This window comes from Fringilla coelebs (genome assembly GCF_963513975.1).
Source record: "Fringilla coelebs genome assembly, chromosome: 5".
Taxonomy (NCBI): Eukaryota; Metazoa; Chordata; class Aves; order Passeriformes; family Fringillidae; genus Fringilla; species Fringilla coelebs.
Window position 1 is genome coordinate 21885780 of NC_140033.1, and position 14813 is coordinate 21900592.

General features: G+C 39.5%; 1 protein-coding gene across 1 annotated transcript in view; it reads left to right on the plus strand.

Moving 5' to 3' along the window:
• The first annotated feature begins 2369 nt into the window (after window positions 1–2369).
• LOC311153862 (V-type proton ATPase subunit S1-like) overlaps window positions 2370–14813 on the plus strand; it is a 50355-nt gene continuing 37911 nt past the window's right edge. Inside the window, exons 1-3 of the mRNA XM_084205937.1 lie at window positions 2370–2659; window positions 9177–9303; window positions 9400–9468. Of these exons, the coding sequence (XP_084062063.1) occupies window positions 2547–2659; window positions 9177–9303; window positions 9400–9468 (309 nt within the window). The 5' untranslated portion in view covers window positions 2370–2546. The remainder of the gene's footprint in view (window positions 2660–9176; window positions 9304–9399; window positions 9469–14813) is intronic.

Sequence of the window (14813 nt, forward strand, 5' to 3'; positions counted from 1 at the left end):
CTTTTCCACAAAATAGGCATCTTCTAACTAATGTCATCCTTCAAATGTGTGTCCAAAAAAACCACTATTTTTAGGAGTGAAGAAAAAAGGAGAAAATATATGCAGACATATTTGTGAGCTAAATTTACCTAGTGAAGCAAATTAAAATCCCACTCTTCTCGTTCCTTTTTTTCCAAAGCTTTTTTCAATTCAGTTGTTCCCAAACTTGTGGTTTGTGGAGAAATATTAAAAAGGAAAAGTCAGTTTGTTTTCAGTTAAAAGTTTGTTCATAAGTGATATGGTAATCTGAGAGAAAACACTCTGGTTATGTTTCAAGAAGTTTTAAGACTGTTTCAGTAAGGCAGAATACAGAGTACACCCACCAGCTGTGCATCTCAGTGGTGTGTGTTGGAAGCACACGGCAGTGAAGAGAGGACAAAGTTCAGGATGTGACACGGGGCTGACGGCGATCGATGGGCGCGCGTCCGGAACCCGGGCGGAGCCCTGTGGTTTGTGCTGCCACGCCATGGGGAGGAACGGGAAGGGAAGGGGAGGAACCGTGTGGCTGTGTTCCACTCATTGCCCAGAAATGTTTTGTACAAACCTAGTACACCTCCTGCCAGCAAATATTCCATACAATGCAACTACACAGAGTGGAAGGTTTGACACCAGTCCCACCAACAGCGCTTTGCACAGTAGTGGCTAATAAGGTATAAAATATACCTCAATTTTGTACCTCAGTGGGGGATGAGCTTTTGACACAAAATTTTAAGGGATAGATTGACAGGCTTGTCTTTCTTGCCCTCCACAAAAAGCATGCCTTTTGGTGAGTCTTGGGTTGTCAGTTATGCTGGGTATTGACACAGGAAATTAAACTTGTGATTGCAGTCATATTGTTAATGCAATATATTCCACAGCAGCTGCTTTTGTCACCAGCAATCCCAAAGAAGCTACATTCAATAAACCATGGATTTGTGAACCCAGCTGGCTCTTCTGAATGTGATCAGGCCTGCACACTATTTGTGCATCTGATGTAGGGCCTAGGGTGATGTTTTTGTAACAGTGTGTGAATTGGTTAGCGTGTCAAATATTGTCCTGCAAAATTGAGTTTTGTTGGAAATTCTGCAATTCCTTTATTCTGTCTAGGTGCTTCCTCCGTCTTTGAGGTCTGGTTTGTGTCTTACCTGTACACACCCTTAAACAGACAAACACACACACTGGCTTGTTAAAGGGAACAGGTGGGATTTCTAATAGATCTCTGAGGTTAAGAGGAAAAAGTACAGTTAAATTCTGCATTATGTAAAGGTAACATCGAGAATAAAAGGAACATGACAATGTTTTATTGCTACCCTTAAAATTAATTTTTTTCTGAGAAATCATATTTCAGATTGAGTTGATGAACAAATTGCCTTATATTAGGCAAGCACACTATAACAATATACTGTTATTCAAGGCAAATGGACTTAACTGATCTGGCTACATGTGCTCAGATTTAGACATGCATGTCTTCCTACCTCTATTTTTGTTATCTTGTACAGTTTTCAGTGTGCTTCCTTATTTTTCACTTAACACAACTCATTTTAACATAGCTCATAACTTCTTTTGTGTATGATCTCTAACATCCTGTTCTGATGGTGAGGAGGCATTTGTGCCCAGAGCCAAACATGTGCCCAGGCTGCTGCTGCCTAATGTAGTCACACGGTGCAGAAACTGCTCAGTGTTTGGCAGGCACAAAAAAGCATCCCAGAGCAATTTGCTTCCGGGCATGAAGGAGTTCTCTAAGACTATTTTGTTCTTGCATGAGTCTTGTGAAATACTGAAGTCATGCCACATTCTGAAGTGATTATGATTTGCCCCGACTTAAGATATTTTTGATTTCTGGGGCAGCATGGCTCCGTGCAAAAGATGGCTTAACAATTCTGTGTTTCAGTGGCTCTGAATGTGCCATTTTCTCTCTCTTCCTTCTTGCTGGAATCTGCAGTTTGTTGTGGATTTCAAACCTGCCAACACCCGAATGTGTGGTGCCAGATCTCAATACATGTGGAAAAACTAAGCTGAGGGACATGATAATATGTAGCAGGAGAAGAAGATAGAAGTTCTGCAGAATATATTTTGTGCGCTACAGAAAACTTCTCTGTAAACTCCATTTTGAAGTTACATAACTGTTATCAGCCTGTACAGGACAGGAGTTCGGACTTCATGGCTCTCCCTTGCACTTGAAGGTTAGAGGAAACTGACAGCGCAGCGTTTTACGAGCTGTTTAAATCACAAACACGAAAGTATTAAAAATATCAGTAACTCCCAAGTTCAAGCGAAGGAAGTTCGTGCTCTGAAGTTCCCCCTGCTGTTGGAGGGCAGCCCAGCCCTTGGGCGGCCGGATCCGCCGCTGCAGCCGAGCGGGAAGTGCGGCAGCGCACACGCTCGGAGCCTCCCGCGCCGTGCCGTGCCGGGCCGTGCCGTGCCGTGCCGCGCCGGGCCGTGCCGTGCCGTGCCGTGCCGGGCCGTGCCGTGCCGTGCCGCGCCGGGCCGTGCCGTGCCGTGCCGGGCCGTGCCGTACCGCCGGAGCCATGGCCCGGCTGTGCCCCGCCGCTCCAGCGCTGCTGCTCGGCTCCCTGGCCGCGCTGCTCCCCACGGCTCTGTCCGTGCACCATGTGCCCATGCTGCTTTGGTCCACTCGCAGGTAAGAGATCGAATCGCAGTGTGTCCCTGCTCCTGCTCCTGCTCCGCGTGTGTCTGCACAGAATATAGCGTGCCGTCGAATATGGGAAGTCAGCTCTGGGCAGTAAGATTATCCAATAAATAAACTTGCACCTCGGCCGTCAAACAAGCCAACAGATGATTTTACCCATTTTAATTTATAATTTTAGTGTTCCAAGCTGAGCAAGAAGTAAAGAAATTCTGTAAACTAATCTGAAGTAGATGTGCTTTATTCACCCTAAAGCATCTTTGAACTCTACTGTTAGAGATGTTATGGCTTAAATCCACAACATAAGGCAGTGACACAAAAAGGAGCTGACCAAAAACTCTGTTGTAGTTTTTTAAGCCTTAGATTTCCTAACTTCTGAACCCTGACTTTTCACTTTAATGTTCATTTAAATACCGGTTCATAAGTACATTCCTGTATCTATATGCATCAGATGTTAGAAACAAGTGCAGTCTTGACAGATCCAGAGAAACATGAAATTCAGGGATTTGCATATACTTATAAAATAGGACTCTAAAGCTGTTTTGAAAAAAACAGGTATAGACCTCTTTCTTTCTAACCAGGAATTTTATTCATGATTACTTTGAGGATTTGTGACATTACTTTGGATTTCCAGAAGTATGGCAGGTTGGGCAATTCAGTAGTTTCAGGTGGATACTGAATATTTTAAGTTGTCAGAAAAATTTATTAACCACTTATTAACCACCTTTGCTATATGTTTACTCATCTTTTATGGATTTCCAAAATTGGAAACTCTGCATGTTTTGAAAAAGTTGTATTTTATAGCTTTCGCTTTGTTTTCTCTCCCTAAAAGAAAAAAAAGTTTCAATGTCAAGGCAATTTTATATTCAAAATACTTAGTGATTCACCACTATATAAGACAGGCATTCATATGAGTGTATTACCCCTGTGTAATACCACTCTATTTAAAAGCAAAGTAAATGTTGGATAGCACTGTTTTTAGGTTAAAAGTGCTTTGAAACATTTAAGAAAAGACCAGTGCTTCCTTTGTCCTACTTCCTGGTTTATATAAAAAACATACCTACTGTATATAAAACAAGATCTTATCACTTAATCCCATGTGGTCATAAAAGCAAACTTTCCATCAAGATGCAATTAGCAGCTTGTTCTACTCCAGATTTTTCTGGTTTATACAAATCCAGAGCAGAAAATTAGGATACTGGACTGGGTAAAAAATTTCATGTCTCAGGAACACAGCTTTTTGTAGAAGAAGAGTTCCTCCAACCATGATATTTGCATTTTGAAAGGTAAAGTTCTTGTGGGGCCAAAACTAGTTCTGGTGAAGGTCTATGAAGCAACTGAAAAGAAGTTTTTCGTTATTTTATAAAACAAAGTAACACTAACAGCAACTTGCTGTTGCTAACCCCCAACCCCGTGCTTCAGTGCTTTACGTTTGGTACTTCCCACTGATGCGAGCTTTGCAGTGTGTCATCCACAGGCCTACGAAATTTGGAAATTCCTATTAAGACTCTTAGGAAAGTTAACTGCAGAATTGCAGTAATTATGGATATCTATGGGTATCTATTCACTCTGTAGGAACATGTCCCACCAGTATAGAAGTTCAGTGATTCATTGATCAACAGAAGTTGTGATTCACTGATCTATTCCATCACTCTTTCCCAGGTTATGTGTTAGGATTTGATATTGAATAATTGAAGGATGCTACATTTTGTTCTAATTTAGAACTAGCCAGTGTTTGCCAAGCCATGACTCAGGACAGCTGTATTAGAGAATGTGACAGTCTCTTTTATGCATTATTACTCTACTGTATTCATGCTATTAAAGATTATGTTAGATGCCAGATAAAGGTGAAACCTGCAGCTGACAAACACATGCAGTGCACAAAGCAAGGGGAAGTGTGATACCAGTTCTCACAGAGACATTAGTAAATCAAATACCTCTTTCCTCTAGAAAGAGGTATTTTCTCCCTACTTGGAGAAAAGTGTTTTTTAAAAAAACAACATTCTTTCTCAATTCAACTAGGGAATAACTCAGTATGTCACACTGTCCTGTTTTTCACAAAAGAATTTATATCACTGGATGTTCTTCAAATAACTTTGGTGTGGAAAATTTGACCTTTATTTTAAATCAGCCTTTAAACTAATATTCCCTGGTTGGGTTTTTGAAGCAGAAAAGGTTGAGAGGCTCTTCTTGCATACAATACACTGAAAACATTTGATTTAGCCATTTTGAACTAATATTCAGAAGAATTTCTTTCCCTCCACAGATAAAGAGAAGGAGTTTGAGCAAATAAATTAATTTAAATTAGCTTTTGTAATTGTCCCCTCATGTGTTTGTTTTAGGAATGATTTTTGCCTGCAGTCTTTTAAAATATATTACTTCCTTTTTTTATGCTACGCTTATATAGGGAAATAATCCTCTTCTGGCAAACCTAGCTTATAAGTAACTTTGAGAAGGTCTTAATGCCAATTAGTACATTTGCACTGTTTCCTAAACTACAAGGACTTTACTAATAAATCTACTGAAAGAAGGTGTAACATAGAAAGGAAATTTTTTTCTCAGCTATAATTTTTTTTGATACCTATGGAGATACTGTGTGCCAGCATGAAAGCTATTTTACTTCTCCTGAGCAGGGGAAAACATGATTTCTTACATGGTAATCAAGGTGACTGATAGAGACAACTGACAAGAATAATGTGTAGGAAAGAGTTCTGAGGCCAGCTAAAAAGCAAAAATGTAATCATGAGTTAGACTGCTAGAAGCCTCGTTATCTTCCCATCAGCCCTTCTGGTGGGTCCAGATACAGGAAATCTTGAAATCTTTGTTTCCATCAACCCAGTTGCTCAAATTCCAGAAAGAATACTGTTCAGGAAAGAGCATAATGTTGTCATGTCAGAGCAGTGAGGAATAAGAAAGAAACAAAATATCAAGCTAAGCTTGCTTTCCTCACTTTCTTTAGGGCATTGTTTGTTGGAAGATAGAGAGAGCAGTTGAGTTTTAAGTCTCCTCAAACTTAAAGCTTCCTTAGGATTCCTTAAAGCTGTGTGCTCCTCACACATACATTAGCAGAGATGCTTGTCATTTGGAGCCCCACTGGTGCCGTGGCGTGTCACTCGTGCGCAGGGGTCGGGGCAGGAGCAGGCGAGAGGCAGGATCGCAGAAAGGCGAAGAAGGCGTTATTGAAAAGAACCGCGCGGTTTTATAGAGTGGTGCGATAGATTCTATTCTATTGGCTGACAGAAACATCTTCCCCTTGAGAGGAACAGAAAAATAAAGCAGAAAAACAGCACCTGCAAATTGTTTATAGTCAATGGTTATCACATCTTTCCAGCTCCCTGAGATTTCTCCCGAGCCGCTGTGAGAAACGCTGGCCGTTTCTCTCTCTCTGTCCCATGGCATCCACAGTGGTGGGGACTCCGCTGCGCTTGGCACACGGGTGGCTGTAGGAGGCTGTGTGTCTCTGGGAACAGGAGTTTGTGTGAGCAGTCACAAGGGCAACCAGGATGTGTGTTGGCCTGCTGCTGGTTCCACACCATTCATCCTTCTCTGAGGTGAGCAGTTCGGTGGGATGAGCCGCCTGGCTGCGTTCAGGAAAGCTCATCCTAGAGTATCCAGCAGCCCCTGGCACTCGCAGATCTCCTGTGCTTCACCCTGCAGATCCCAGTAAAGCACCCAGTAAAATGTCCTGACCGGGCAAGGAGGCTGATTGGGGCTGGGGCACAAGTCTTGTGAGGAGTGGCTGAGGGATCTGGGGGTGCTTAGCCTGCAGAAAAGGGGGCTGAGGGGGGACCTTATTGCTCTCTACAACTCCCCAAATGAGGCTGTAGCCAGGTGGGGGATGGTCTCTTCTCCCAACTAGCAAGTGATTGGATAAAAGGAAACAGCCTCAAGTTGCACCAGGGGAAGTTTAGGTTGGATATTAGGAAAAATTTCTTCACTGCAAGTGTGGTCAGGCATCGGAACAGGGAAGTGGTTCAGTCAGCTGGAAATGTTCTAAAAACACGTGGATATTGCATTTAGGCACGTGGTTTAGTGGTGGACATGGCAGTGCTGGATTGACAGTTGGACTTGATGGTTTTAGAGGTCTTTTCCAGCCTGAGTGTCTCTGTGGTTCTATTTCCTGTCTGAACCACACTGAGAATGTTGTGTGGAGCCAAGCAGGCAGCAACAGCTCCCTCAGTGAAGGATGTAGCCTTCCCTACTGCCATGCATAATGCTCAGCACACTGTTAGAAAGCAACAAATAAAATGCGTGCATAATGTTGTGGATGTAAATATTAGGCAAATGCTGCATTTTAATAGAATTATTAATCCACTGATGTAGGGGTTTTTTAATGGTGATGAAGTTACTAAAGTTGGCTGCTTGAAAGTTAAAAAGTGTCACAAAAGGTGTTTTCAAGGTTAGATAGCTAACAAGAACTGCTTCAAGGAACAGGGAATTTCTTAGAAGCAAGTATGCTTTAAAAGAGGATCATTAAACTTCTGAGGTTTTGAGTTCACAGCAAAAGCCTTTATCATTGTGCTGCTGCAAATAATTTCATTTTGTTTGATGTGTTTTTGTTACCTTTTAGTCTTAATTGCAAGTCCCCAAAGCTCTCGAAAGCTTCATTTCTTTTTTCTAAGATGAAGTATGAAATGGACTTATTTAGGTTTTTTTTTTTTAAATAAATATACCAAGATATTCAGTGTCATTTTCTTTCACACAAGCCATTTTTTATCATCTCTTAATTTGTTCTATCTGCTTTTTCTTTAGTATCATTAGTATTTTGATGTGGCCATGCAAGGCACAAAGTCAGTATGAAAGTCAGTTCTTGAAGAGTCATTCAGAATCTTTGGGACTTTCTGTGTTTTCAAATATATTCATTTAAAAGATTATACTTAATTTTTTTAGATTATGAGGTTTGTCTTCTCTGAAAAGTTGAGGCATGCCTGTTGCAATTTCTCAGTTGTTTATGTTCATAAATATAAGTTAATGTGGATTTCCTAGTACAAATTAACAAAGCGAAGATGCTGAGTAAAACTGAAAAAATCAGATAATTTCAACCAACAAAAAACCATTTCCTTCATCTCAGCAAGATTTATTTCTAAAGTTTGTAAAGTGACGGGCAAAAGTTCTACTAGAATTTAATTTTCACATCTCCAGCACATTGTCCTGAAGGAGTCTTCCACACACAGAGTTTGTTCTCATGCTTTCCCAAACGCCGGAGTCTGCAGCGAGATGGGGATCACCTGGTGCTGCAGGACTGCCCTGGTTTGACCTCTGCCATGGGTGCAATTTGACACTTTGAATTCACTTTTAGCAATCTTCATTGGAATTACAGGGAGCACTTGGAGTGAAATTTCGATTTTCTTTATCCAAAAAACAACAATGAACCCCACATATGTGTTCATTAACCTGTTCTGCCTCCGTCGTAAAGGACTGCAGAGGTTGTTCTCATTCATAAAAGCTTGCTGTGCAGTGGTCATTTGCAAACTGCTTTGGGTTAGAAAATTTAACTTTTATCTCAACTTGATCAAATTGCAATCAATAATAAATGATGTTAGAGCACACAACAATTGCCTATATTCGACTCATTGTAATTAGAACCAGGTAGAGTGTCATCAATTGCTAAAACCTGTTTTCTCAGATGTTAGCAATTGATGTGTACCTGGGCAAAGATGGAAGATTATGCATCAAGTTCAATTTGTTTTTTCCAAAGACAATTTTCATTAGTCAAAACACCTAGGATAAAAATGTTCATAAAAAGTTTCATCCCTATAGACCCATGTTACATACTGTTAAAATCCCAATGAGGTGTTGAAAGAATAATGCCACCTCTTGTTTTGCCTGTTTCCTGTAGCAGCAGAACTAAAATAGATGAGTTATTTCTCTGTCCAGTCCTCATAGTGACAGGCTGGCAAAAGAGTTGTAAGCTGGGTGCTTTGAGTCATTCCATTCAGGAGAGCTCCTGCTGCTGGAAAGGTTTCTGAGTGCCTTCTGTAGAATGGTGCCCTCATCATGAAAACCTCAGGAGAGAACCTGTGTGCAATGGCACTGTAAGACACTTCTACTAACAAAAGTTCTATTTAAAAAAAACTAGTTTAAGACAACTTGTGATCTAGTCTGAGTTCTACTCCTCCTGACCTCCATCTGTCAGCACTGCAAAGTGTTCTGGGAGTTGGGATGCCATCTGGGAATTCTCTCGGAATGTTTTCAACATGTTCTTCTTCATTGCACTTAGTAACTTTTTATGGGAAGATGCAACTCTGCTGTTGTACACAAACAAGAAAATAGAGAGAGACATTGCCCCTATTCATTCTTACTGTAATACTATCAATTTGATACAAGCATAAATGAGCAAATTCTTTTTCTCTTGAGTAGAATGAAAGTAAACTGGACAGCAAAGTTGATCTTAAACATGATTTTTTCATTACCTGCAAGATGATGATTTCATTACCTGCTGTTGCATATTTAAAGAAAGGTGTCATCATTGGCAGAAAATTCTACAGAAAAACGAATTATTCCTTTGTAGATCACAGTGGAATCCAGACATTGCCGTGCATGAAGGACAAGTTGTCTCAGCACAGGAGCTGACAGCACTCTTGCAACCTCTTTTTACCCAGAACTCCAGAAATCTTGTCTTGTTCCTGCAAGATAGGGTATGTAAACAATTTTTTTTTTCTCACCAGCACAAGTCTGTACCTAAATGAGATGCCATGGCTCCTTCTCACTAACCTACTCTCTTTGTTTTTCAGCTTAGCATAGATGACTTCACATACTTCAGTGAATCCTACGGCAACAAGAATCCATTTCAAAATGTTCAGGCAAGCATTGATCTCATTCATTTCTTTATGTGGAGTATTTAGAAAGAAAAAGAAAGATGCAAGAATGATGCGTAGAGAAAATAACTGGGAAAAGGGCACTGAGTTGCAGAAGTTTTCCTGTTTAAATTATTGAGATTATTCCATTTTAAGCAGATGTGTTAAAGGAAATAAACTGAGTTTGCAGATACAGGCTTTGTAGCTATTATATTTTTAATGACTGAGTTTTCACAATTCATCATAACTGACAAAATTGCTTTTAAATATGCTGCAATTTTCTATTGTAAAAAACAATATAAAGTTCCAGACCAACACACCAAAATTGTTTTGAAGCCATAGGAAGAAAAGGACTTAGAGGAACCAACAATTTTTTTCTTATTTTCAGAATTCAATATCTATTTTGTTTTTACAGAAATTGAAGCTCATTCTGGGAGTTAACTCTTTTATATTAAGTTATTATATCACTTGATGCTCTATTGCCTTAATCTTCATGAAAAAAATAATGCTATCTGATTAAGTTGACATAAACTCTAGGCACAGAATTTAAGATGGAATCATTCTGAGTCAGTCAACAGCTTCAAGTTCACTGAGAAGGTTTATAGATTTTGTGCAGAGCATCTATGGTTGTACTTACATGACAGTTTATTGAAAGGTAATTAGACAAAATGTTCACTTGTGGAAGTCATAAAGACATTCCTGGAGGCAGTGCAGGATGAACAGAGCTATTAGTAATGTAAATGGTATCAGAGCACACAAGGAAATGTAAATTCCCAAGCACCACACAGCAGGCACTGTATGTAATTAAATACATAAATATTCACGTAATACCTGTCTCTACATCTAAGAACCTCACATCTTCCTTATATAAGTGGAACTGGAGATATTAATCTCTTTGTCATATAACAGCATTTTAACGCTGATGCTGGAAGAGAAACAGTTATTCAGAGGATCTACATGTGTTTTCTGAGGAATGAATGGGAGTCAGAATCATCTGTACTGTGAGGATCAGTGGCTGTGTCTGCAGGCAGATGCACTGGTTCTTCTCTGCTCTGTCTTCTCAGGGTTTAACATCTCTGCAAGGCTGTGTCCAGAGCAAATTTTTGTTGCTGTCTGACTACAAAACTGGTTAAATTTCAGCTGTTTGACATGCATTGCAATGCATGACATTGAAAGTTCCTGATAATGTGGTGGGTCTTATTTAAGCAGGCCCTCCACGTTTAAGAGGCATATCAAAGTACTTAAAGCATTCTTCTTTGCCTTCTAATCAGGACTCCATCAGCACTGTACATAGAGATTAAAGGCTTTGAAGTCTAGAGATAAGGCCAGAGACTGATGGGTTTATCAGGTGATAGCCAAGGGGATTGGGACCTAGTGAGGGCTGGGAAAGAGTTCCTCAGCTAAACAAAAGGTCATGTTTAAGTAAATCTTTGTCTGTATCTGGCAGGTCAAACACTTATACCCGAGTATTTAACAATCTGAATAAATGTCAGCAACTGGTTTTTTTCTGACTTTGCCTCTGTTCCCTCTCTGACCTGGAGCTGAGAATTTTTTTCAGTGCTACGGCTTCTTTGAAACTGGAAAGTTTATTTTTACAAATTGCTCACCTTAACTCCAGCACTTCCTACATTTGTTCTGTTGGATTTGGCAATCTTAATGCTCTTCCAGTGTAGTTTGATGGAGGTGAGGTGAGTGAGTTTATACATCTCATTTTGTTTCCCGTGAGTGAAAGCAAATGAGATGTACAAACTGCATACTTCCTTTTCACCTGGGTGCCCATAGAGAGAGTTTGTCAATATCTATTGCATAAGGTTTAGTTCTCAGGGCCAGAAAAGGAACTTTATAGTCATCCATACTGGGCATAACAGAGTCTACAAAAATTTGCTGGGTTGCTTTTGTATCACTTGAAACTCCACCTGAGATACTTTGGGTAAGAAATCAATTCTTAATCATGCTATGAAAATTGCAATAATACTCACACAACACAGTACAAAGTGAAGGTCAGGTCTGAATTTTCTCACTGGGGAAATTAGAATCCTTGGTGTTGCATAATCAGAAGGTTTTTACCTACACAGTCTATATTATACAAGTGATCAGTGAAGCTATAATAAATGTCCCATTACTCTCAAGCATCCTCCTTTATGAACCTCGGAATTGCAAACTTATTCATAAACCTAAGCTGGAGATTTCATTTAGAATGTATAAGAGCACGTAACAACATGTGTTCTACAAGAAGAAAGTGTTATTTGAAAAAGAGTTACAGACTTGTAAACCTCAGGAACATTTGCAGATTTTTGATTTGTTCAGCTGCATTAGCAGCTGTTCTGAGATTTTGGTATCAATGGGTTTGCATGCAATAAAAGAATCTTATTCCAGTTAATACAAAGGGAATCTTATAGGTAGATAATTTATCTTGAACTTTCAAACAACTTCTAAATTAAATAATAAAATACAAAGATTAGCATTTGGGGAACTTCTTTCTCAAGAAGTCACCTACCCTACAGACTATTTTTCTTTAATATTAGCTTTGGCTTTCCCTAGACAATGCTCAGCTCCTTAGAATGGCGGTGTATATTAACACACTCCAATTAGTGGCCAGCTGTGCATCTACATAATTATGACTGTAAGTCATTGCCACTTGTAGTCTGATAACTCCATCCTCTCCTCACTCTGTGGTCATAGACTGAGCAGTACTATTTAGTCACGTGTGATACACAGGTTCTAATAAAATTTTGACTGTCTTTATTTTCTTTCTTCTAGTTTTATTATATTATTTTTTTGGCAAGGGAACCTGCACAGAATCAAGATAAGAGTTCATCATAGATTTATTCAGTGACATGATGTTTTGTTCTCTAGCCTTCTCTAAAATACTATTAATATTTGATTTTTTTCCCATCCTGATCACTATCAGCCTCTGAATTACCATTTTCAAAGAGCTGCTGTTACTCTCAAGATTTCATTACTGAAGGGTAACACTCAGTTCTGAGTCTAATACCTATTATTGTGTATGTAAAATTAGGTTTGTTTTTCTATCACCCTGTACTGTGCTAAAATCAATTTACACTGAATGTTATCAGTTACTCAGTTGACCAAGGGGCTGTGCCAGAAGCTGCTTCTGTAGTTCATCAGTCAGCCACTGCCTTTACGATCCTGAAAAAATCATCATAATGAGCAAGTTTCATTAGCTCAGGATTTGTCTTTTTATCAGATAGTTTAGGAACATAAGGAACAGAAGAGACCCTAGTGCAGTAACAGGTATTTTTTTGTACCCCTCACTTGCTAAATCTTTATCTATTCTTTAGCTACCTTCATGTGAAGAGTGCCTCTCTCTCCAAAGCAGCTCAGTTTCTTTAGTAGTCCTTGCTTCAAGACTCTGCCAATGCCTTGTGTGGGTCCAGGTAGACTGTACCATCTGGAGCTTCCTGGAGTACATGCCCATTGACTCCTTCAGATATCTTCAGCAGAACTGTCAGGCAAAACTTGTTTGGGAAGGCCACATCAATCTTTTCCCTGGTACAGTCCTTTGTCATTGTTATAGTCTGTGTTTTATTCTTTGGAATGCTTCCTCCCGTTTTTGGGCTTCAGGTTTTCTTCTTGACAGTCCCTTGGATCTGTGTGTAGCTCTCAGGAAAAAAAATGGTGTTATGTTTCCCACTAAACAGTACAGCATGGGGTTTTATCAACAATACTTCCTGTAGCTGCAACACACTTTATCATATAAAGTGCACCAGGTCAATTTTCATTAAAATTATAACTTATAAGTTTATGCATACATTTGAAGGGCATGGCTACAGTGTAAAAGTTTGTGGGATAGATAATAATTGGAAAGATAAAATTAAACCTTCCCCTTCTCCTTCTTTCCCCTTCCTCTCTCTCTTTGTCCCTCTCCTGTTCCTAGCTACTGTGTGGTTTTCTTTTGGCAGAATGCAAAATCAGGTGTTTCTCAATATCCTCTTCCTTCTCCACCCCCTTTTGGAGTTTTCATGTTTTGAACAAGCATGGTAGCTGAAATCCTAAAATGTGTAAAGCAACATATGGGTATTGTAAGGAAAAGTGCACAGTTGCCAAATGGCAAGAAGGACAAAGAGGCATGGGATCAGATTGCTTACCTGAGGCTATTGAGTTGATCTCCAGCTGTGTCCACCCTTCAGATGAAAAGCAGCTGAATACCAGTGCCTGGAAGCTGAGACAGATGGCAGTGCAGCACTGGTTAGGAGCAGAGGCACAATGAAGATATTATTTAGTAATGATACATTTTATATCTTTTCTACATTAAATGAGTAATCTGCTTAGTATTCTTGGATGAAATGGCTGTTGCCATTCTGCATGCTGCTATGGGACAAGGGATTAAAATATTGGAAATAAAACAAAATATTGAGAATAAAACAAAATCATTGAATTGCTCAAAATTTGAGGTCTAAATTCAAATCTGTAAATAAATCAAAATGAAATGCTTCATTTTTTTTTCCAGGAGGTGCTAAAAACACTACTCAAAGACCCATACACAAGATCAGTGCTTTCTGCTCTATTTTAATTTCTGCAGTTACTTTTCTCTTAGTCTGATTAGGTAAATCAGACAATGCCACATAATCCTACCTTATGGGCATCTATAGAAATATGAAAGTACCTATAGCCTTTGCCTAGGAAGGAAGATGTGAGTAATTAGAAAGAGTTAGAGAGCAGGTCAGAAGAGCAGTCAAAAAACAGACAAAAAGGAATAAATGAAGAGGAGGAGGAAAGTGTTAGGAACACCACAACACTTGCATGGGAGGGAGACAGAGTCTGTAACAGCTTGAAGATTGCAATGTTGGGTCAAGTAACAGACTTAATCTGGACAAGCTCTAAACTAGGACTCAATGAAAAAATATCTTCTAGTATTCATATTTGTATTGGGTTTCTGTGACAAGACTTTGGTAGTGGGTGGGCTCCAGAGGTTTTCCCAAGCCAAGACTTTTTTCTTGTGTTATTGGTTAGTGAACTCTCCCTGGCCCATGAGCCTTTTATTTTCTCTCCTTCGTATAGTTGAAGAGGGAAATGGTAGAGCAGCTTTGGTTGGCACCTGCATCAGGCCAGGGTCAACCCACCACAACATTAAATATGGGCTACATTAATTTTGATAATTTTCAAATCTTTGTCTTGCCTTTTGTTTCCCCAAATATTTCAGATTAATTTTATTATCAAGGAAAAATTTTGGAAAGATGTTTTTTGACAATGCAGGTTCCAAATTTAAAGAATGAGAATGTTTTCCAATTAACTTTATTCAAGTATCTGTATCAGGAACTCAGCTATCAGATTTGTAACTGAAGTGGATGATACCCTGATGCTTTATCTGAACCAATTCCGCCTGAGCT